At 38.7% G+C, this 22,652-nt stretch overlaps 1 protein-coding gene across 1 annotated transcript in view; it reads right to left on the bottom strand.

Moving 5' to 3' along the window:
• scara5 (scavenger receptor class A, member 5 (putative)) overlaps positions 1 to 22,652 on the bottom strand; it is a 106,961-nt gene that overhangs the window by 19,239 nt on the left and 65,070 nt on the right. Inside the window, exons 9-10 of the mRNA XM_008282378.1 lie at positions 19,544 to 19,690; positions 12,184 to 12,249 (exon numbers count right to left, since the gene is read on the bottom strand). Of these exons, the coding sequence (XP_008280600.1) occupies positions 12,184 to 12,249; positions 19,544 to 19,690 (213 nt within the window). The remainder of the gene's footprint in view (positions 1 to 12,183; positions 12,250 to 19,543; positions 19,691 to 22,652) is intronic.

Here is a 22,652-nt window from a genome sequence, read left to right as displayed (position 1 = left end):
CCCCCTCCAAAACAATTTCCTGGTTGGGGGACTTTTGGAAGGTTCAGGAACCTCTGAAGATGTGGCTAACAACTCAGACCATTGTTGGTTGGTGCATTAGCTTTAGTGCTTCACCAGAATTGTGTAACCTCCATTTGTAAAAATCTGCAACTGAAGACAAGTTTTTTTTCATTTTAATCTATTGTCCTTCAGAACCACGGAGCTACAGTAGGAATCCTATGATGGATGGACCGACGCAGAAGTCCAGGACTTTGTTTGGCAGTTGTGCAGAGGAAGGCATCCTGTGGGACTCTGAGACGCGAAACGGCAGTGAGAGGGTTACCTTCAAATTCATCATTGTCAAAAATGATGTAATTTAAAGCATCAGTTGACTTTTAGCCTGATCTTCACAGGGCTTCATCACAAAAGGCTTAAGGGAGTCAGTTCTTTTTGTTGGAAACCCCTAAAAAGATGTGTCAACCTTTGCAGTGTTTGGGGTGACCCTTCTTAATGGATTAAGGACTGGCGGGCCAGAGGGGCACCAAGTCCAGGAACTGGCATTTAGGAACCAGCAGTATAATCAGAATGAAGTGTGCTTGTGTGTGTGAATGAGGGTGTTTGTATGAGCAGAAGCTTCATGAATCTGCAGTTCATCTCATATTCCTGAAACTATGCAGCAGCTGTACTTGTATAATTGACTTGATTTATCACCTTTCAGAAGGCAGCGGGGATATGAGAAGGAGAGGTAAACACACACGTACGACACACACATCTCACAGCTCAGCTATTCTGGAGGGCTCGTCGTTGCTAAGACTGTTGACAAAGTGCTGGAGAGTGAAGCCAGACATATTATCTAGACAGGATATTAGTCTCATCAGACCATCATAAATTGTAACTCTGTACCATTTAACTCTCATTATACAGTCATGTACTTTGCACTCACTAGCCCATCATGATTTAATATCTACAATAGCATTATACTGTCATATCTGCTGCACGCATCTGTGTCATACTCTTTCAAAATACCAGCAAATTCAAACCAGAAATCAGATATAACCTCCAAACTGTTGCTGTTTTTCAGACAACACTGAAGGAAGGGCAAGTTAAGAGTGACAAAGCCACACATGCTGATGTTTGAACAAGGGATGAGTAACTGAATACTAAACCAGATGGTGAAACTATTTGTTCACTCATCAAACATAGAACCGTACAAGTTCAAAGTTTTTACAGCTGTTCGACCCTAGAAGTGAACAAGTATTGCAGTGATGAACACTCTGAATGAGAATTTGCAAAATCTCCGAACTGAATAGTTCACTTTTTAAAATAAATAATAACAATAATAAATAATTAGTGAGGATAAAGCGGTGTATAGATAATGGATGGATGGATGGATGGATGGATTGTTTTGGGCCAGATACATTGTAGGCTGGTTCTTGAAGCAGATCCATCATAAATTGAGCAGAAACAGGTTAATATTTATTTTATTTCAAGTTAGTTACGACATCACTAGCTTTACTTAGTGTAGGTGTAGACCATTGCAAACATCAATTCAAAGGCCATCTAAATTAAAGTCTTCACAAATTGATGCACCAAATACTCCAGAGTAAAAAAAAATGTTGTGCATGTAAAATGTATATTTAAATACAACTGCTGGTGGTCATTTGGCACTGGTTTACTTGATGTCACTGACAAAATGACACAAGATTTGGGAGGCGCTGACATTTTTCTGCATTTTGACAAAGACATTTTCACCTTCTGACAAAACTATGTAGAAACTGAGCCCTAACCCCCCTGTGGGGCAACCAGTCACCACAGCTGATCTATAGTACATTTTCTGTCCCTCATCTTCTGCCTTGTCGCATTTTTATTTTTAATCTACTGAATTATTATTGGCCCTGCGATGGACTGGCAACCTGTCCAGGGTGTCCTCTGCCTTCGCCCTAAGTCGGCTGGGATAGACTCCAGCCCCCCCGTGACCCTAATGAGGATTAAGCGGTGTATAGATAATGGATGGATGGATGAATTATTATTGGAAATTACTTGATCAGTGATTATTCATTAACATCCCTTAAGCCAACATGAGACCTTTTAACGTATTATTTATGTTTTGGTTATTCAGCAGTTTTTAGTCTCATGTTAGTTTTGCGTGACACTTTGCATATTTAAAGATAACAATATTTTAAAATATATTTTAGAATTGCTCAGTTTATACACACTTAAACTACTCCTAGCCACACAGTCATATGTGTAAGACAGGCTTTATCTCTCTCTATCCATCTCTCTCAGCTCTTCAGTCCTTTTCTCTCTGTAAAGCGCCTGAGGCTCCCCGCTGTGCAAATGAAAGACTCTGGGGAGAAGAGGAAGGAGAGGAAAGACTGTGGATAGAAGCAGCACATGTTGACTAATCAGAACCATACACAAGCAAACTTCACAGACGTTCATGTCTCTGCCATGAAGAGCTGGACGGCGACATAAATTAATTGTGCCGATTTATGCTCTTTCTGGTGGAAGTGCAGTTGATTTATCTTGCCAGAAAAAAAATGATGGAAATCAGGCTAACGCGTGACAAGGAAGGTGAGGTATATCGATCATTTCATTGGATGAAGACACGGTGCAGCTGCGTGGCTGGATGACACAGAGAGAGTTTTATTAGGAAGAAACCTTATGACTAATTTAAGTGATTTTCATGCTTTCAAATAAATAGAACAATTGACCTCACACCAAACTCTTCCACGAACATTCTTTCTAATCATATATAATCCTTATTGTTGATTATAATGTCATATCTAAGCACAACTTAGAGTTTTCCATATTTTGCACAGAGCTGTTATAAGAGCAATGTTCCAAATATTGAATTAAAAGAAGATGTCTCCTCTTCCAGTCTTTACAAAACTAAAAACGCCGGAGTAACAGAGTATAGGATGTGAATTAAACAGAGCCTTTGTGTGCTGTCATGTAAGCTGCAACCACTAGCATGTCTGGTATGATGTCTGGAGGAGCACAGTGTTTTTTGTGTGGTCAGAGGTTATTTTAAAAAGCCTGTTTAGGTGTCAGCACTATAACAGATTGTGTTTTCTTACTGTCAGCTGATTTTGGAGGCTGCATTTAGAGTAATAGTAGCTTTGTCCTACTTGTTATTGGATTTGGGAAAGTACACATCGGCAGCCCCAACCAAACGTGCAACCTGACAACGCAGCCAAACACATCTGGTCAGTTCTTATCCTCAAACCGTTTTTTCGTTGTAAAAGTTGGAATGCAAACAGCAGAGTGTATTTAACCTCTGTTTCTTGCATGCTATAGTAAGCTAAGCACCTAAATAGGGATCACGTTGGAATGAAACAGTCTTTGTGGCAAACCATTTTAACATTTAACTGCTAGGCTGGATTTGTATTGTAGATATCTGTCATTCAACTCTTCCTACACAAAAAGAACAATCCGATTATAGATATGAGTTAGACAGGGCCAGAAGACGTAGCGGATATTTGTAGTTATAGCAGAAGCAAAACCTGTCTAACTGCTACGTAAAATTCGACTATGAGTCCTAAATGAATGACTCTGGATCCCCAAAAACCCCTCCTGCTTTTCTGATACTTATCCTGTTTCACTGCATTTACAATCTTATCCACTACAAATACTTGTTAATGCTGTTGAAACACTTTGTTGGTCAATATCTAATGTGAAGTATTGTGCGAGCAGTGGCACAACAATTCAGACATGAGAAATTAGATATCTGCAACCGTTATAATGACCAACCAAAACTTAACTACAGATATTTCTAACTTTCTTTTTGACTGGTTAGAATGACGTCATATATAAATAAAAAAAGTGTAATTATGTCTCGTCAAAATGACACGTAATCTGGAATTTTCAATCAGGATAGTAAAACTTGGCTATTAAATGTTAAAATGGCTTGCTTTATATGGCAAAAATATAATGACAATGCCTTTTCTATATTTGCATTTTTATTATATGGATCAATAACTGTTAGGATGTTCACCTTCTGACTGTCTTTTTAGCATTATTGTAAATAAGTGTATATTCAAGTTGTTTGTGTTACAGGAATCTTGTTTTGAACTGAGTCTGCCACATGTTACATCAACTTTATGAAGGTTAGCCCAATCAGCTAGTTAGCTATAGCTGATAGAATGAAAACATGCCTGGTGGTAACATTAATGGATGATACATTAGCTTTATGAGAGTGTGCAATAAGACGGTTAGACAGCTGATAGAATTTGCCAGATTTCACATTAGATGTCAAAAATACACGATTGCAGACTTAAAACAAGAAACTAGATTTGTTTGACACTGAGGACCAATTTCGTTAGGAATTCTGAGGGGTACGTGTGCCATCAGTAACGATGCCGTATGGGAATGGAAAGCTTGACAGGCAGTTGCTGGGCAACACATTGTTTGGTGAGCCTCACATTCCTTTTTTTCCAAACCAGCCTTGTTTTAATATCATTTAAAGTCAACATGTCATAACCACTAATTTTATTTTGGACCAGAATGCATAATAATAAATTCATCTACTGATGGAAAGTAGGCCAGAAATCAGAAATCTGTTTTCAACTAATTACTAAGACCTAAAGTTTATGTAGTTAATGACTTTTTCAGAGTCTTGACGACACACATGTCCACAGAGAGAAAAGCTAGCAATCAAAATACATATTTCTGTAAGTAATTACACAAATAAAGTCAGGAATCCTTGTCTTTAACTTATCCACAGCCTGACAGCTTTCATGTTCACCTTGGACAGCCAACAAAGTGCCTAACCATAAAATAGAAGCGCTCCCTAATTTAGACATAACAAGCCTCGTACCTTTCTGTAAAAGTAGGGAAATTAATGTGAGCTTTACGAGAATAATGACTGTTTTTCTTCAGGGGAAAAATAATGGAGTGAGCGCCAAGCGTTGGTGGTCGTCCAAGTGGTTCAAGCCTCGGAGGCCAGAGAAGCTGCAGCAACCAAAACCTGAAGGCCAGAACATGGAGTGATGGCGAATTACTAATGTTTATCTGGCAGGCAGGAAGAGTCAGGACTGGACCGGACTGAATAGCTTCAGGACAACAGCTAAGTAGCTCCATCTGTTCATAAAATGTTCTTTTAAAACTCAGATGTTATTAACTTCAAAATCTTTTGCTCTTCTATGTTTTTGTCTTTTAACTCTTGCTTTTGTTGGTTGCGATGGTTTGAAACAGTTCATGATTCTCACTTATGAGAATATTGGTTTAACATTTTACTGTAATATTTGTCTGGTACATATAATATGGCTTCAGCCAGCAACCCATTGACTAAGCTTACTATATAGTCTGGAAGAAGAGAGAAAGGACTAGTCTGGCTCTGTCCAATTGTAATAAAATCCAACTCCTTTGAAGCTCATTAATTAATATCATGCAAAAGGGACAAACTGGATCTGATTGTGGAGATAAAGTTGCAAAATAGTTAAGTAAAATAAAGCAGCACTGCTTTAAAGTTCTTTCACCATGAAAAATTCTGTGTTTGCTTAACTATGTGTGCATGAAATTGCAAATGAATACGATTATATTAAACTGCTCTGTGGGGGAGCTGAGTTGTTCTGTTCCAGCTTATAATTAGATTCAGCAATAAAAACTGTACATACAGAAAAAAAAAGTAGGAGAGTGATTCAACACAACTGACAACTGAAATGTAGAAAATAAATATATATGGTCTGATTCAGTGCCTCAGTATTGATGTTGGAGGGTCACACCAAATAGAGCTTATAACTTGGCTTCAGGTGGATTTTCCCATAAAAATACCAACATGGAGTTTTCATGAGCCCGAGTCCCAGGGTGAAAGAAAATTTCCCATTAGAGGCAGAAAGCTGAAATCATTTGTATTTGGATCCCTGTAGTTGCAGAGGTGCACAGTAAAAGCAGCCTGTCAAACATTAAACCCACCACACTTAATGTTGGACCCTGGAGATCAACTATCAAAGTGCCAGAAAGTATCTCTCTGGTAATATATCAGTTGTCAAGAGAAAATTACACGAAAGTTTGCAACGGCCAAAAACGAAAAGTAAATTAAGTGTTTTGTAACAACTTACATACCCATGGGAAAATGTCTTTCAGGAATTTTAATTGGCAAATTGTTGGACTTTAGCCTTTGCTAGTGTTACCTTTATCCTGACAATCCAAGCTAAGTGATTCAATGTAGTTTATGATAATCAAATCATTCTCTGCTCACTTTAGTGAAGATTAACAGAAAACAAAATAAATAAATAAAAGTTTCTTTATCTGCTTTCCCTCCAATCATTAGCATGTTCAGCTAGCCAGCTTACTATCCACAAGAGTTACTTTAAAGGCAGACGAACAAACCATGAACTAGGTTATATACTTTACATCTAAGAAGTTTCAAATAATGTTTCAAAAGTCATATTTATATCAAACACATCTGCATGTTGCATTTCCTTACTTTGTGTATGTTTGTCCTGCATGCTATCAGGTACTAGGCTAGTGTTAGCAGGCATGTCCTGTTTATTATTTATTGGATTTAGAGAAGTTTACAATGAATATATTTGTCAAACAGGTCAGTCTTACAAAAAATTGAAAGCACAGTATTTGAAAATAAAAAAGTTTGCAAGCAGAGGAGTCAAACAAGGCTAAGACCTTTTCCTAACCGCAGCTACCGCTAACTAGTCCAACGCTGATATGGATGAACAACACTGATGGATTTCAGATTAGTTTTACCCATTTGACACTGACATTTTAATACACATTAGCTAGAAACATTGAAAATTGAGTTTTCAGTTTTTAACCAACTCGTAGAGCTAACATTAGCTTAATTAGCTAGCTTTTAGCTGACAAATCAGTTGTGTCTACTTCTGTCTGAATTAAAGGAATCGCTGTTTAAAGGTGCTGAATATTTTATGGTTAATATTCTACTGTTGTTGCTTCCTTTCCTTTTTAGCAAAAAACCCGCTCATTCAAGAGCGATAAGCGATAAGCCATTTAAAACCATTTTTACACCCTCTGGATGAATTGAAAAATTAATGTAGTCAGTGTATTTTTGGATCTCCTAGAAAACTAATCTGCAATGAAGACTCTGAAATATAGCCACTAAAATTAAGAATGTAAAGTTATATTTAGTTAGATACAGGCATCACCTGCTATTGCATTTACATACATACAAAAAAAAATCCTCATGACCAGAGAATTTAGTTTTACTGTTTTTGCAGGACATTATAAAGAATTTCTCCAAGGGGAGGAAGATCTATCTATCTATCTATCTATCTATCTATCTATCTATCTATCTATCTATCTATCTATCTATCTATCTATCTATCTATCTATCTATCTATAAAAATCTACAAATTTTACATGTTAATTTATGTTTAAGTTAATACTAGAGCCCGTTGTCTAAATCCTTTTTCTTTATCCACTTTCTTTAAGCTGTCTGACTTCTTCTTTTCCTGCTTTTCCTTCTTTTTAGAGTGTTTCTGGTGACCAAAGCTGTTTTTTGTCCAGTCCTGATGCAATCGAAGAAAACTGTCTGACATTGATGACAGATCTCCTTATCTCTGTCTCCGTTACACTCACAAATATCTGCAATCTGGGCTCCATTTGTTCTTTCAATGCAGAAATACTCATTCATTCTGTCGAGTCTTTCAAGAGAGCTAAAGCATCTGATCCTTTTTCTTACATAACGTCCTGCGCGGCAGGTTCGTTTTGTGTTAACGCGCAACATATGTGCGCAAACGTTCACTTTTCACACAGATTCTTGTGTCACTCTTGTGCCTGCCATGGTAAGTGATTACACAGGTATGCGTTGTATGCTTTGAAGTGAAAAAAAGATCCAAGTCATGCATCCAACGGTAACTCAGCCACATGAGCCTTGTGACAGACACATGCACGATGGTGTGATTTGATGTTTCATTCACCAAACAGCATGTGTGCCCAGTCTGCCCTTCTTTCTGTGAAACATCAAACATCCGAGTCTCGTAAATGATGTGAGGAAAGACCTGATCTTTGATGGTTCTGTAATGGGCAGGGACAACATTCATGTGGCGGAGGGATGAAGCCTGTTTGACGTGAACACCACCCAATCGCTCATCACTAGGAGAGCAGACTAATGATGTAACAAAGAATTATTGTGGTGAAAAATTAAATGTCGGTGGTTGTGGGGGTTATTTATGTTCTTTCTCTCTACCTGACTCCAGATTGGTGGTTTTGCACTGGGTTTCGGGTTACAGCCACACAACATATGCACACACGTAATGGTTTTCAAATTCCTTTGATGTACACCAGGACATGTGCTTCTTCATTTTGCGTCAGAAGCTGTGAGGCTACATTGAAAAGAAAAGCAGATCTACTGATGCTTTAAGCCTCCCTCAGCTCTTCGCACAGGATATCAGTTGAGTCAGAGATGTATGGAGCCCATAAAGTCATCAGCTCGTAAATTTTTTTTCTTGGTATTGTTGGTTTTGGATCACATGCACAGATATACTGCGCTCTGTGTGCATTACCGCGACCGGCAGCCAGACAAAATTTGACAAAAGTATCATTATATATTCACAGTAGAGCCTTATACAGATGCAGTGGCATAACAAAGTTTGAGCACCCTACACGGTCCTTACTTAGTAACACCTCCTTTGGCTACAATTACAGCTTTCAAATGCTTTTTATAGTCATCTAGGAGTCTTTTAATTCTTATTTGAGAGATTTTCTCCCATTCTTCCTGCACGATGTGTTGTGAGATTTTTTGCAAGCTCTGCTCTTTGGACTTCTATTCACACATTTGAGATCAGGGGACTGTGAGGGACATAACAAAACCGTCAGCTTGCTAGCTTAGATCATGTTGTAGAATAATTCCTTTTTTTTAAACTTTAACTTCTTTTTTACAGACAGTGTGAGGTTTGCTTACAGAATTTGCATCTTTTTTTAACTGAATTCTTTCCTCCCTCTACCAGTGAAATGTTCCCCATGGCACCACTTCTGTAACACAAGTCCAAAGCATGATGGATCCACTAACAGTTGGAGAGGTGTTGTCCTCATGAGATTCTGCATCACCAAACATACCATTGCTTATTGATCCCAGAAAGTTCTATTGTAGCTTCATGCCTCCTCAAGACGTGTTTCCAAATGCACCAGTCTTTGTTGAGATAGTCAAGGCAGGATTTTTTTCCCCCTGATTACTCTTCCATGAAGGTCATGCTTGTTCAAATGTCGCTGCACAGTAGAAAAGAGCAGCACGACTCTAGATGCTAATAAATCTTCCTAAAAGGTTTTACAAGTTGAACTGGGTTTTTTAATTTGCCTCTCTAGCAATCCTAAGAGGAGTTGTCTTGGAAGACTTTCTTGATCTTAATGACCTCATTGTTAATGTTAACCACCGTTTCTTAATAACATTGCGAAATGAAGAAAACAGCGACATACTTCTCTGTCCTATCATTGCTTTCTCCAGCTTTGTGGCTATCACTTACTTTAGTTAGAAGTGCAAGGCAGCCACTTAGAGGAGCCAAACCCTTTTGATTGTTGGGACAAAGTTTAAGGATTTATTTGAGGAGTATTCACAAAGCTCTGATTTGCATCGCTTGGCTTTTACAAACTGAAAACCAAAAACAGGCCATAGCTCGAACAAGCTAATAAAGGTCTGAGACTTAGTTATCCGAGAGCTCAAATCTCTTGGGTTGTAAAAACTTTTGCGTGGTGTTTAGTGGTCCTTTTATTGCTCAGAAAATGTAAGAAACAAAACATGACACTAATGCTGCTTAAAATGTTGAGAAGAATAGTTTAATTTTCTGCCCATCAGCTCAGTTTTGTTCACTTCTAATCACTCAAAGAAACTTCTGCATGCCACTGTGTATCAACCCTACTGGACTTAGCTCTGTCAAACTAGTTTTGTCAAATTATTTTTAGTTTCTATTTGGTATCTCACTTTAAAGCAACTTGCTTTTGTTACAAATAGCTAATAATGTAATAGTAAGCTCATTTCTGAGCAGATGTTGACATGCAGATGTGACAGAAAGATGATAAATTGGTCTATACATAAATATATCATCATCACGAAAATCCATCTAAGATCTAAGATTCTACATATTATAGTAGAATATAGTTAATCGACACTTGTCGAGCACTTTGTTAGGACCACCTGTGCGATTCAATATAATCCAGTTCAGCAGCTCTCGTCACACATTCAGCTTCTCTGCATTATATTGAAGGTGTTCCTAATATTTTCTCCAGCCCATTAACATACAGGAGGAGGGTGAAATATGAGGAACACTTAAATAATAAACAATGTAGGATTATCAGCTTTCTAACAATGTCAATAAAAATGAAAATTCGCATTATTTGTAAAAGTTTAATTTATGGCGAAGCTGTTGGATTGCAAGTAAGAGTATATTTTAACACATAATACAATATATTCTGCTTGAGTCTCATCTTTCTTTAAGGTATTATGTATTAATGTTTGCTTTAATAAAAGCTTCTTTTTGGTCATTCTCTCACATGAATGTGTTGATGTTACAAATCTGGATCTGGGAAAATAACCTCAATTAATGTTAAATAAGAATCCAGCCTCCAACATAATAAAGTTTTGGCAGAGGTGGCACAGCAAACTGCAAATCTAACAGAAAGGGAGAAATAACTAAGCAATAAACATTAGTACTGCTGTACTTAACATAACTGTGTGAACAGTTCTGAGCATTTTTTAACATCTGCACAGTTTGTGTCACTTGGCCAAAGTAGATATTAGATAATAAATCTGAGAGTAGGACTAAACTACAATGTATCAACGCAACAACACAACAGTAAACAACAGAAAAGAAACGTTTAACAGTAGAAGATGATGTAAACGATCTCACAAAGTCTCACTGCAGTGGAAGCAGTTTGTTGCAATGCTAATTAGTGGGACTATTACCATAACATCCAATACTCTGTCTGCAGTGAGGTCTATAAAACACTTGTTGATTCTTTTAGCAGACCGTGTTTCCTTTACTGTTTAAACACACTGGATTTACTGGTCTGCCCGCATGCATGTGTGGTCAGCTCCAAGCTGCAGTTACTGCTGCCAGTAACACATTAATGAAGTCATCAAACCTAAGAGAGACTTGGCATCACTTACAGGATGTTATGATTGTGGAGGATTAAAACCAATGATTAAAAAAAATCTTTCCAGCTCTGTAATTTTTTGTTGTTGTCAAGCTTGTTGAAGCAGAGCAGTCAGTGTAAGCAACATGTAGCATTATTATAGGGCTGCTGTAACGGCTTTATTGACCTAAATCTAAACCAACCAGACAATTATACAGCTATATAGCCATTTCAACTTATATTGTCAGTAGGGCTGGGCCATATCATACCGTGCACGGTGATACCGGTGTAATGTTGGGGGATGATATGAAATTGAAATATCGCGATAAAATTAGAGTGCACATGGAGCTAGAAGCATGGCGGCGACCGAGGAGGAGGGCGAATGCAGTGCATTGACCGACACAGTAGGGCTGGACCCGAATATCGGAATATTTGGTCATTGTGGTGGTGGTCTGGATAGCAATTTTGAGAGCCGAATATTCTCCCCCCTCCCCCGATGGTGGAAACAGAACTGTGACCACTATCCTAAACTGGCATTAGCAGCCAAGTACTACCTGTGTGTTCCTCCCACTTCCACCCCGTCGGTCCAAATATTCACCCACCGCTATACATCCCGCCAACTGACGTGATGGTGAGACCAAAGAAACTGGTTGCAAAGTTTTATGTTGCAAAGCAACTCTACTTTACTTCCATGGATACTATGCATTGCTGTGCTCAGGATTTGTAAGCCCATTTCCATTTGAAATGCCTTTTGAATAAATAAATTGTCAGCAAGCAATTTACAACTTATGCACTATTGAGTTTGGTACAATATAGCTTTAATGCACATCAAAAATAGCTGCTTGCTAAATGGAAAAGAAACTGTTCCTTTTTTTTTTGCACCAATAAAGTTGTGCAGTTGTGAAGTATTTTGCCTGGCGTCAATTATATCGTCAGTTATATCGCTATTGCAAATTTTCTCATTTATATCGTGATAAATATGTTTGGCCATATCACCCTGCCCCAACTGTTAGGGATTTTAACATGACTCTCATATGTGAATTGACACGTTTTTTTTAGCAGTAGTCAAAACCGGAAGAGGACTCAGTAATATTCCTCTCATCTATATTGTGGGATGAACTCCTTTTTTTTTTCATTATTCTGTTTATTCTCAGTTCTCACCTGTTTTCTCTCCTCGCTCTCCTCGATCACCTTTCTCCCCCTTGAACCCTCTTTCTCCTCGATCACCTGAAGACAGAACAGGACAGGACCTCCAATTAGCTAATAGTTAAAATATTTGTGACTTTACATCAGTTCAGCATCACAGGAGTGGACATTCTCACAAAACATAGTGTACAAACCATAACATTTTTAAAAAGTAAGCAGCAAACGACCCTGATGTTAATTAAATAAATGAAAAGAAAAGCTGTTACACCCACGTATTGTTCTCTTTGAAGTCTGTACTGAGTTGAAGTTAGATATCGAGCATTAGCTGGATACTGTATTTTACCAATGTAATCTAAAAACTTACAGATGCCTAGGGTCTACACTTTCCAAATCAGACGACAGCACATTCATTACAATCACTGACATATCCGACGAACACCTGACCAAAAAGTACGTTTTCACTCAAGTTTTGGTTTCAAAACAAACTTCAGTAAAAAAAATGAAGGTGCCATAATCATATTGTGTAATAATATCCAACAAAATCCAGTTTTAACTACAGAGAAATTACATATTTATGACCTGAACTCCACACACAACCACAACATACACCAATGTGTAACCCAGAGACAACCACAATATAGTGTAGCACACACTGGAACAGAAAGAAAGCGAAATAACAACTGAGAAGCTTGAAAATAACCTGAACTCCTGTGGAGAAGAGAGAACATTTTCTTCTTTACCTCACACCCATTTCCTCTCCTCTGTACTCCTTTGTGTATTTTTAGCAGAGCCCTCTTGAATAGTGAACCCTGTAATTGCCTTGTGATATGGGCATAAAATGTAAAAATTACAAGCTACCATCTTGAATCCTGTATCTAATTTACCTTCTAAAAGTTGCGGTTGTGTGGATTTTTCTTCTGGAGCGGTAAAAGAGAGAAGATAGAAGCATTGAAAACTGCTTTTTTCTCAAACTATGAGTATCTTTACGGTGTAGATGTTTAGATATTGGAAAAGTTAATGCAATGCAAAACCACTAAGTCACTGTGAGTAGAAATCCTTACATTTGTGGTCTCTGCAGAATTACAGGACTTTTACACACGACACCTCCCTCCAATTAGCAGCTTGGATACACCATGTTCTCATTTGTTTTCATTTCAAAATATCATTTCATTCCAAATTCACGGGATTTATCTCCAAAGGAGCAGAAAGTCTGTTTCAACGCCAATTCTCAGCCGTGAGGTTCGAAAACCACAAGTCTGTTTTTGCCATGAAGCTATAAGAGGATCAGCTTCAAATGGGCATTCATCCCACCTTTAATTTGACTCCTTTTCTATTTTTTTTTTTTTTTTTTTACATGTAAGACCACAGTGGCAGCTGAGGTGGGTCTCAGTCCCACCTACCATGTGTTGCTGCCGGAGCAGTGCAGCTAATTCTCCACCACACCCTGAATGTGACGTCCTCAGCTGTTGGTGTCACCTCCGTTTTGACCACATCCTTAACAACTAAATAACACTGCAGGGAAAACCCAAACACACTGGTAGGCTACTGCTGAGCCACAAGAAACAGCAGATGCATTTGATTTAAACCTGCACAAAGTCATTTTGTATACTGGTGGCCCCCCAAAAACAGCAGGGGGTGAAATGAGGGAGATTTTTGTAATTTTGAGCCAAATAAACATTATACCTACTAAACATCAGCATATTCATTATCACTGTGGGCATAGTGAAGTTAGCATTTAGCTAACAAGGCTGCAGATGTTTAATCCTGTTTATGTTGCCATTGGGGCTGTTTTGAAGATAATTTTACTACTTATTTTAGCTCTTAGTTTGGTAATTATAAGGGCTAGCCATACACACTGCAATGGCTTTCATGACATAATGATAATACCAATTTTTTTTGTATTATGACATCATTGTTTCTCTCACCATAACATACTGATGGTAGAAATACTGTTTCATAATTCTTTAGAGCGATTTTCTGGGTTGTCCTGTCCTCGGAAGTTGCAAACAAGAGGCACCCCTAAGCCCTTTGGCCTTCGTCCCCCTTCAAGTCCAGGACAGCCACCGCCTTGCACACAGGTGACCTGTACTCGTCTTTTGGCCACAAACTTTGAATCATTGCAATGAAAAGCAAATGTATTATTTTTTGTTTTTTCTTTATTCATAGTGGGGCCTAATGTCACCTCTATGTCAGAGACAATGTGGACATTTGCTGTAGTTTTAGAAATGCATTGCTTGATGACTTAATTTGTTGCACAAAAAAACAACAATTATTAATGGATACAGCAAATTCTTGTGATATGTTCCTTATTCATGCAAAGTTTGTGAGTAGTTGGACAAGATTAATGGATGTGGAGATGGACAGGGAGCTGTATGTAGATTGTATTTATGATTAAATTTGATGTAAATTCGATATTATTTTTCACATCAACACTTTAGTGCACAGACAAGCAACAACCATTGTTAGAAAGGTCAAGTCGTGCAGTTTCATTTGATATGCACCACATGTCGATACAATGACCAGTCTGAAAGCAATGCAAAGTGCAATCTAAGGGTTAAATCATTCTGCTTTATAATATATCATACAATTTGATTATAATTACAATTACAATATTAGAATTATAAAGTGAATTATACAGTACAATTAATCATTTAACAACATAATCTGACTTACAGCAGCACCAAGCAGCAGTTTACAGTAGAACAGCTTTGATAAACCACTGTATGCAAGTACCAGATGGCAGCGGGATAAAAATAGCTTTTAACTTATAAACAGTAAATAAAACTCTCGCATCTAACGACCACAAAGCTTTTCCTCTATGGTTGGTGGAGACCAAAACAGAGCTAAAAGTAGCTGTTTCTGGTTGCTCTGTGTCTGCTGAATGTGTTAAAAGGGGAATCGTTTGCTAACATATAACCATAATGTGACAACAGACATGTCAGTCAGCTTTTTATTGTCCCGTAGTGGCTGAAAAAATTCAAATAGTCCCGCTTTAAATACTGAGAAATGACCGTTGTCCAGCTGATTTGAGATGCTTTCAACCAGAGCAAACGTTAACGCCTAATGCACTCCCTGTTCTGTCTACTCACCATTCATCTATAAAAAGCAACCACGAAGCTTCCCAGTGCTGTTTTTACAAGCTTTTCAGTATCCCTGTCTCCTTCTGAGTGACTGCCTGACGCTGAGGCCCCATTCATACCAGAAGGTCCACAAACTCTTCACCCTCCACTGGTCTGTTAAACCCACAACCAGACCCCAGACGGGTGAAAGCACAGACATACATTGTTGGAAACTGCCAGTGTGTAGACGGCCAAACATCTGCGAAGAGCCTTGTTTTGTTCATCTTGTCTCCATTTTACTTGTAAAATGCTTATTAGTGTGGTGTTTTGAGCTGCTCTTCACATAATTAACATGTCAGTCAAACCATGCAGCCAGGGCCAGAGTTTTTGTGGGTGATCTTTTTACGTTCTCTCAGTCATGGGGTTATCAAACCTTGTGCTAATTTTCCCGTATTTTCTTCTGTTTGTGCCCAAAAATGTAAAATTTCAGCAGATTGCAACATGCAAACCATGATTTGTGAAAAAAAAGATTCATGGACAAAGACCACACATGAGTGATGATGGCAAAATAACTGTCTACACTGGACACCCTGGTGCAAGCAATGCTCACAGATGGCTTTTACTAAACATGGGCCTGATACATAAAATGTGTCATATTTAATGAACAAGATTTCCCAGTCAGAAGCTGCAACACAAGTTGTTTGGGATAAAGAAAATGTACAAGCTTTGTGTCTGTTGCATCACTACATGTTACAGAGCTCTGGGAGGAGCCACTGGTGCCAGAAGCATTTTGTCTGCTCTGTAATTACATTTAGTTTTTTTTCCATTAAACAATATCCTTAATGTTACTAAACTGTAGGTAATCCAAAATATGGCAACACAGCTGCCGACTTCTATTAAAACTGACACAAAATTTGAAAACAAGCTGAATGCGGATCATCTTTTTAGTTTTAACAGTTTCAACCTTTAGTGAGCTCCCCTCCACCCCCAATAATGAAACTACACAAGTCTGCATCACTTTTTTTTTTTAATCATAAAAAAGATATTTGGCGTCACAGATTGTTAACCATGTATGCTGGTGATTAAACTGGAAGAGTTTCATACCCATCCAATTGCAGCTTCAATTGGGAGTCACCTAAGATGTTCTATTTCCAAAACCTAAGGCAGCAGAATTAGCTCCTTCTATTTAGCGACCAGCAGTTGGTTTCAGCAGAGCATCCTGTTGCTTTAGCAGCTGCTGCTGTCAGAGGCTGAGGTTGGTTTATTCACTGTCCACTCACTTAGCAACTATATTGTGTTTGCTCCATAAAAGACTCACAAGGGGGTAAGGGCAGACAGCTGTTGACATCACTCGCTGTATGTTGTAAATATGTACCAGATAGTCGTAGTTTTCTCTGTAACATGGGGGCCACAGACACCACAATGTTGCTGTCATTGGTGAAGTACATGTTGTGATTGACACAACTCTCCACAAAGCTTTATAACACAAATCTGTGCACGTGTAAGTTAATTTTACAACATTCTTTGGCAGTACTGTATCGACCTATACAGGCATGATGGTCACTGCAGCTGTAATTACGCTATTTTATGCTAATCTTTAGAATGTTAATTGTGAATTAGCAGTCAAACATATTAAAACCACCATGTGTTTTTAAGTGTTAACTGGCTGAAATCACCACCATCAGTGAATTCACTCATGGGACAAAAACAAAATGTGTGTGAATTTATTTAATGAACCCAAAATAATGGCAACCACTAATTAATGACAAGCTGTCTGGACAGAGGCGACCTTGAAGGAAACACAAAGATGAATAAAACAGATGAATGCATCTTTTGAATAAACTACATCCTGCGAGAGGACTAACTGATAGCAAGTTGTTGCTGTGTGCCTTTGTCCCCTCGTTAATGAAAGTTTATTGCAATAAATGAACCCTGAAAAAGGGTATTAAACAACCCAAGAAAACTGGAAGAAGCTTGGGAGTTACTGTGGCTGTTTCTGTCCAGCATCCAGCTAGAACAGCTGACCAACCAGCCATGAGCAGTTCCTCCATCATCATCCTTTTCGGAATGAATTTCTCTGTCCCAGTTTCTGTTGTCAGCAGGCCTTCAAGTGTGATCTTTTCTTGCAGTACTTCATTTCCTACAAAATCTTTGGTCCACCTACTTTCTTCTCTTTTCTCCCGATTTGTAATTAAAATATTTGAATTTGTTGTCTGGTACAATTTTCACAGTTTCACAGTTGCTTCAGGTAAATGCCTCAATACCCCAAATGTTGTTTTCAACAGTACTTGGACGCCCACTGTATAGTCATGCACCTTTATACATGATGGCAAACCAGCAATATCATCACTGCCATCAGCAATAAACACATCCATCTTCAACAACATGAATCAAAACTAGACTGGAGTCTGGTAGAGAGTGTTGAGCCATAACAACTAAGTGCAAAAGACAACAGATCAGCCTGGTCCAGGGGTATTGGCCAACATTGGGACTGTGGGACTAAACACTGGACATTTCAGCCAAACCCAGCTCTGATTGGCAACAGCTGTTGGCTCAACACACATGCTGCATACATACATACACGATGACATGTCGACACAAGAAACACTAGGATTGGGCGCCTTATCATATCAGTCACGGCTGCGATTTCTTCATCAGAGCTGAGTATGTCAGAGTGTGTTTTTGTTATTGTTGGCGCTCTCTAGCTGGTGAGAGGAAACGTCAAAATCCCAGGAGTTCGTGTCGATTCAGATATATGGAGGAGACGAAAGGAAGAGAAGAATAAAGTAAGAAAGAGGGTTGAAAGGTCAGAGAGCTGTCTTGGACTGAGGTGTGATTTAGTGGACACTATTCTCTCTCAGAGTTGGCATTTATTTTGCTCTCATGTCTCGGGAAATGTGTATTCTCATGTCAAAGAGAAGTCAGATTTGTAGTGTGCAATAGAAATTTACTGGTGAATCAGCAAACTGGATGTCCCTTGACTACACACGATGGTATATTCAGCTGTTTAATGCTCATTATGGATTTTACATCATATGTAAGAGTTATTGTCCTACTTGAACTTTCAGATATGCACAGGGTTTGTAAAAAAAACAAAAAACATGTCAGAATTAGATTCGTGGTTGCTGTTGGTTTCCTATGGGTTCACTAATTATCTTTCCAAACGTTGATCAACTTTCTAGTGAATGTAATTTGGACAATTCACAATGTCATTATGACTTTTTACATGTATATTTCTTAAACCACATATCACAGTTGTCTGTGTATCATTGTCATGGTAGATTTGGAGAACATCTATAATGGGCAGTGACAAAAGGTTTCTGGTTTTAAGGAGGTATAGATGGATGAATGGATTTATGCAGCTATTTTACCCATTTATTCATTTTCTCACCATTTCTCATGTATTTTAATATTTTATGCTCTCCTTCTGGTTGTCTGTTTCTATTGCTTATCTATTGATTTTGGTTAGCTGGTAACCTTTCTGCTCAAATCTGCTCAGGTCCACTTAGGTCTTTAAATAAATGGGAATTTCTGTTTTTTTCCAGATGAGTTTTCTTTTCATTTACTCCGTGGCTACTGCAGAAATACCCCCTGAAATACTGGTACTACTGGTTGGGACTCACTGCTCCATACTGGTTGTTCTCCAGCTTTATTTTGTACTCATTGTATATAGTAAAATATTTTCTTGCACTGACATTGACTCGGTTCAGACAGCTGAGAACTGATTTGATCAGCAGTGGCAGCTGTTTCACTGCAATAAATAGAAGAAGACATGGCTCGTTAGGCAATTACAGCGTCCACGGCTAAACACAAAAAGAAAACGGCGACACCTGTTAGTGATGTAACGAGTGTTAACGTTTCTGGTTCCAAGTAATTCCTGGTAACAAAGTTTCTACTCTGGTGGAAAAGGCAACATTTCACGCAGCCATTCGAGAGCCGAGTCTTTAGTTTGCAAGTCTGAGGTGATCTGAACTGTGAATGTGTTGACAAGATTCAGCTGTGAGCTGTACAAGACTACAGGGAGAAACGGCCTTGTTTCTACTGACTGCTGTGTGAGAAAGCGATTAACTCGCTTTAATACAGCTACTGCTGTTACCCCATAAAAACACAACCTCCCACATATTGTTATTCCTGTGACTGTTAGATTGTACTCTGATTATGAGAATTAATCTGCTTTGCATGCTCCTGTTTGTCTAGATCCATTTTCTTGGTCTGGTCTACATGCAGAATGACTGGTGACCTCCATGGATCAAGCCAAGTTTCATAAACCAAACAAACTCCCAAACTGATTAGCATCAGGACCTCCACACACGTACCTTTAGGCCCAGCAGGTCCAGCATTTCCTTTTTCTCCCTGCTCACCGTCAGTTCCAACAGACCCTTTTATTCCTCGAGGGCCTTGGATGCCTTTTTCTCCCATCATTCCTAAAACAAACATAAAATCACAAGAAAACCAGCCTGATCATAACATGCTCCAGGACCATCAAAGATGTTGCAAACATAGCAACGCACAGCACCGCCTAAACAAGTATATTTGGTCAAATATATTCAATTTAATGGCTATTCTTTTCCAAGCAGTTTAAGACTCACTGGCTCGCTTTCAGTTGGGAAAATAGTTTAGTTGTAGCTAAAAAGACAAGAGATACCCTACAGCGGTACACTCATATTCTTTTATTATTGGCAGCCACAAAGGAGCCTCTGAGTCAACACAGTGATACGAACTTGATGACACAGTGCTTCTCGAGTGATCCTCTACCAAACTTGTGAATTTATTGCATAGTCTGTGTGGAAAAGAAATGGAAGAGCAGATGAGGACATAAAGGGCTGTAAACTCTTCAGCGCTTCAATACCACCATGTGAGATTTTATTACCTGACTCTCAACACCAGCTGAACCACACTGGAAGGTGCTCAGTCCAATTGATCTGATCGGTCAGGATGCTTTTCATCAGCTGTAAATGGGGGTCTGCGCTGTGAATTCAGGGTTACTGAAGTGCTTACTGTTGGGGTGATGCACAGCATCCTAACTGGGATTTTAACTCCGATCAGCACATTCCCCAGCCCTGTCTGTGCCCTCAGCGCTGTGTGTTACTCTGTGATCTGGTCAAACAGAGTTCCCAACGCAACAGTCACACAGTCTGCACCGTTCATTAAAGAGAATCAAGATTTTGGAAGCGATGTTAATATTAGTCTTTCCCTTGTGCCACCATCTGTCAATGCCTCGACCACTAAACATTTGACTGACACAGGAAAACAGCAACATCTTTTGTTTTGTTCCTTAAAAAAATCCCACTCCTACCCTGTTACACAAAGACCGTTTGTTTACAGAAAACACACTTGAGCGTCTCAATATTAATGAATTATTGATTGGACTGTTACACAAATTAAAAAAGAATCCTTCTCAAACGTAGCTGATACGCTCTGATTACACTGTTTTGACTGCTCAGAAATGTGACCAAAACAATTAGACTGAACGCATTAGAGCCAGAAACACAAAATAAACCGATGATGGATGATGTCATGTAACTCAACTCAGCTCAGAAATCCAGTGGGAAAAAAATATCAATCATAGTTTGGATCCAGCGCAGAAGTGTTCTTTGTGTTCCGCGCTGGAGCGTCCAACTGGATCGTTCGACGAGTCAGAGAGGATAGGAGCTGGATGTGGCGACAGATTCCTCTGGCGTCAGCGCAAATGGAGCAACAGAAGTACATGATGTGCAATACAAGCGTGTTGTGTCGACCTGGGTTAATAGCACGGGGCGATACTTTTCTCATTAGGAACCACAGTCAGCATTGCAAAAGTGAAAATGACATTTCTAAGGTCATTAATTAGCACAATGCAGTGAGGAATGCATCAAGCTGCTATTTACTGTCTTCTGCTATGTGATTACTTCTGATGCTTTACCACGTTTTACAAGCTTTACTGTCATTCAACTTTCTACACAAGTCTGTTTAAAATGTGTGTTTTTAGAATGAATTTATTGCTGATTTTTCCAGTGAAAAGCTCTGATTCAGTTCAACATGTTTTAGTACTTGTAGCTCTTTAGTGCTGAACTGTACAGAAACTCATCACCAGTGAATACGTTAATTGAAATTCCTCTCCTGTTAAGTAAAGACAACATTGGAGGTTGCTCTGTTCTGTCTCAGTGTTTTGGTCTCGGGGAGGGTTAACGTCCATCCACTTTGCTATGTTTTCATTTTAACTAATAACGTGGCCTTTTCTTTTTTTCCCCCCGCACTTAGAAATTCTTTTTATTCACTTTTTCCTGGAACTACAGCGGCAGTTGGGGGGTTCCCCTTTCAGCACGAAGATAATGCTTCTTGGAAAGGTTCACCGGCCAGAGAATGTGGAATGGATGATGACGGCGGACGACTTGAGGGGTGATGATTCAAGAGGTACCAAGCTGGAAGGGGGGGGGTCGCACAACATCTGGATTCATATTGTTGTTATTTGTATCTTACAGCATGTTTGAAAAACAGTAATTTCATGGTCCTGAGGTGCAGATTCTGTCTGAATGAAGGTTTATGTTGTGGTTTCAAAGGAATTACCTGCAAGACAAAGACAGATGATGTGTCCCACTGGCCCTGTCTGAAAATAAATCCCCATCCAAAGTCTGGAGCGCTGTTTTCTTAAGCGGATTTATGTGACCTTTTATTCGCTCTGCTCACTGTGTTATTAACGCAACTGAATGCAATCACAAAAGCAGAGGAAATCACACCAGTCACAGTCTGTTATTAGTAAAAGGTGTGTGATTTTCACCTTTAATGCCACTTAAACATAAACCCTGGTGGTTAAAAAAGAGACTTGTAACTTCCAAATCTGGTGTTTACTTTGGACATTTATTGGTCAGCTAAACTTTATGACCCATATTTCATGACATGTAAAACCTCGAGAAACCACTACAGTCCAATTCCTTATATTCTGATGTACGGTGGTAAAAAGCTTCCAAAAATGTAAAAATCACTGTTTCCCACAGATTCAAAATTAGTTTGCAGTGGTCAGACCAAAGGTTTGGAGCATTTTTGTATTAAATTTAAAACTATCAAAAAAAATCTGAATGGAGACAAATACTGCGGAACACTTTGAATCCGCTTGAAAGTCCTAAAGTGATCACTTCAACACATGTCAAGCTATGACGCCAATCTGAGAAAGCCTTGTTTTTGCTACTTCCAGATGTTTAGAGAAAACTCCAAAGTCTCTATTCAACGTCTAATTAAATTTATTTGATTTTTGCTTAACTTTTAGTGAACCAGTGCTCAGGGAGGTTAGAAATTTCTTTTGCAGAGAAGACCTGATTAGAAAAGCATCAATAAAGACGGCAGACAAAATAACACGAAATCAAAAGACAGGTTAAACAGTGGAACACACATTTGTGTACTTTTCCAAATGCATCTTTGTTTTGTTATCTGTCATGGAAGTCTGAAAAG

This window comes from Stegastes partitus, unplaced genomic scaffold (assembly GCF_000690725.1).
Source record: "Stegastes partitus isolate 25-593 unplaced genomic scaffold, Stegastes_partitus-1.0.2 Scaffold269, whole genome shotgun sequence".
Lineage (NCBI taxonomy): Eukaryota > Metazoa > Chordata > Actinopteri > Pomacentridae > Stegastes > Stegastes partitus.
The sequence above is the reverse complement of the archived record's forward strand: the minus strand, read 5'-3'. Positions and strand labels throughout refer to the sequence as shown.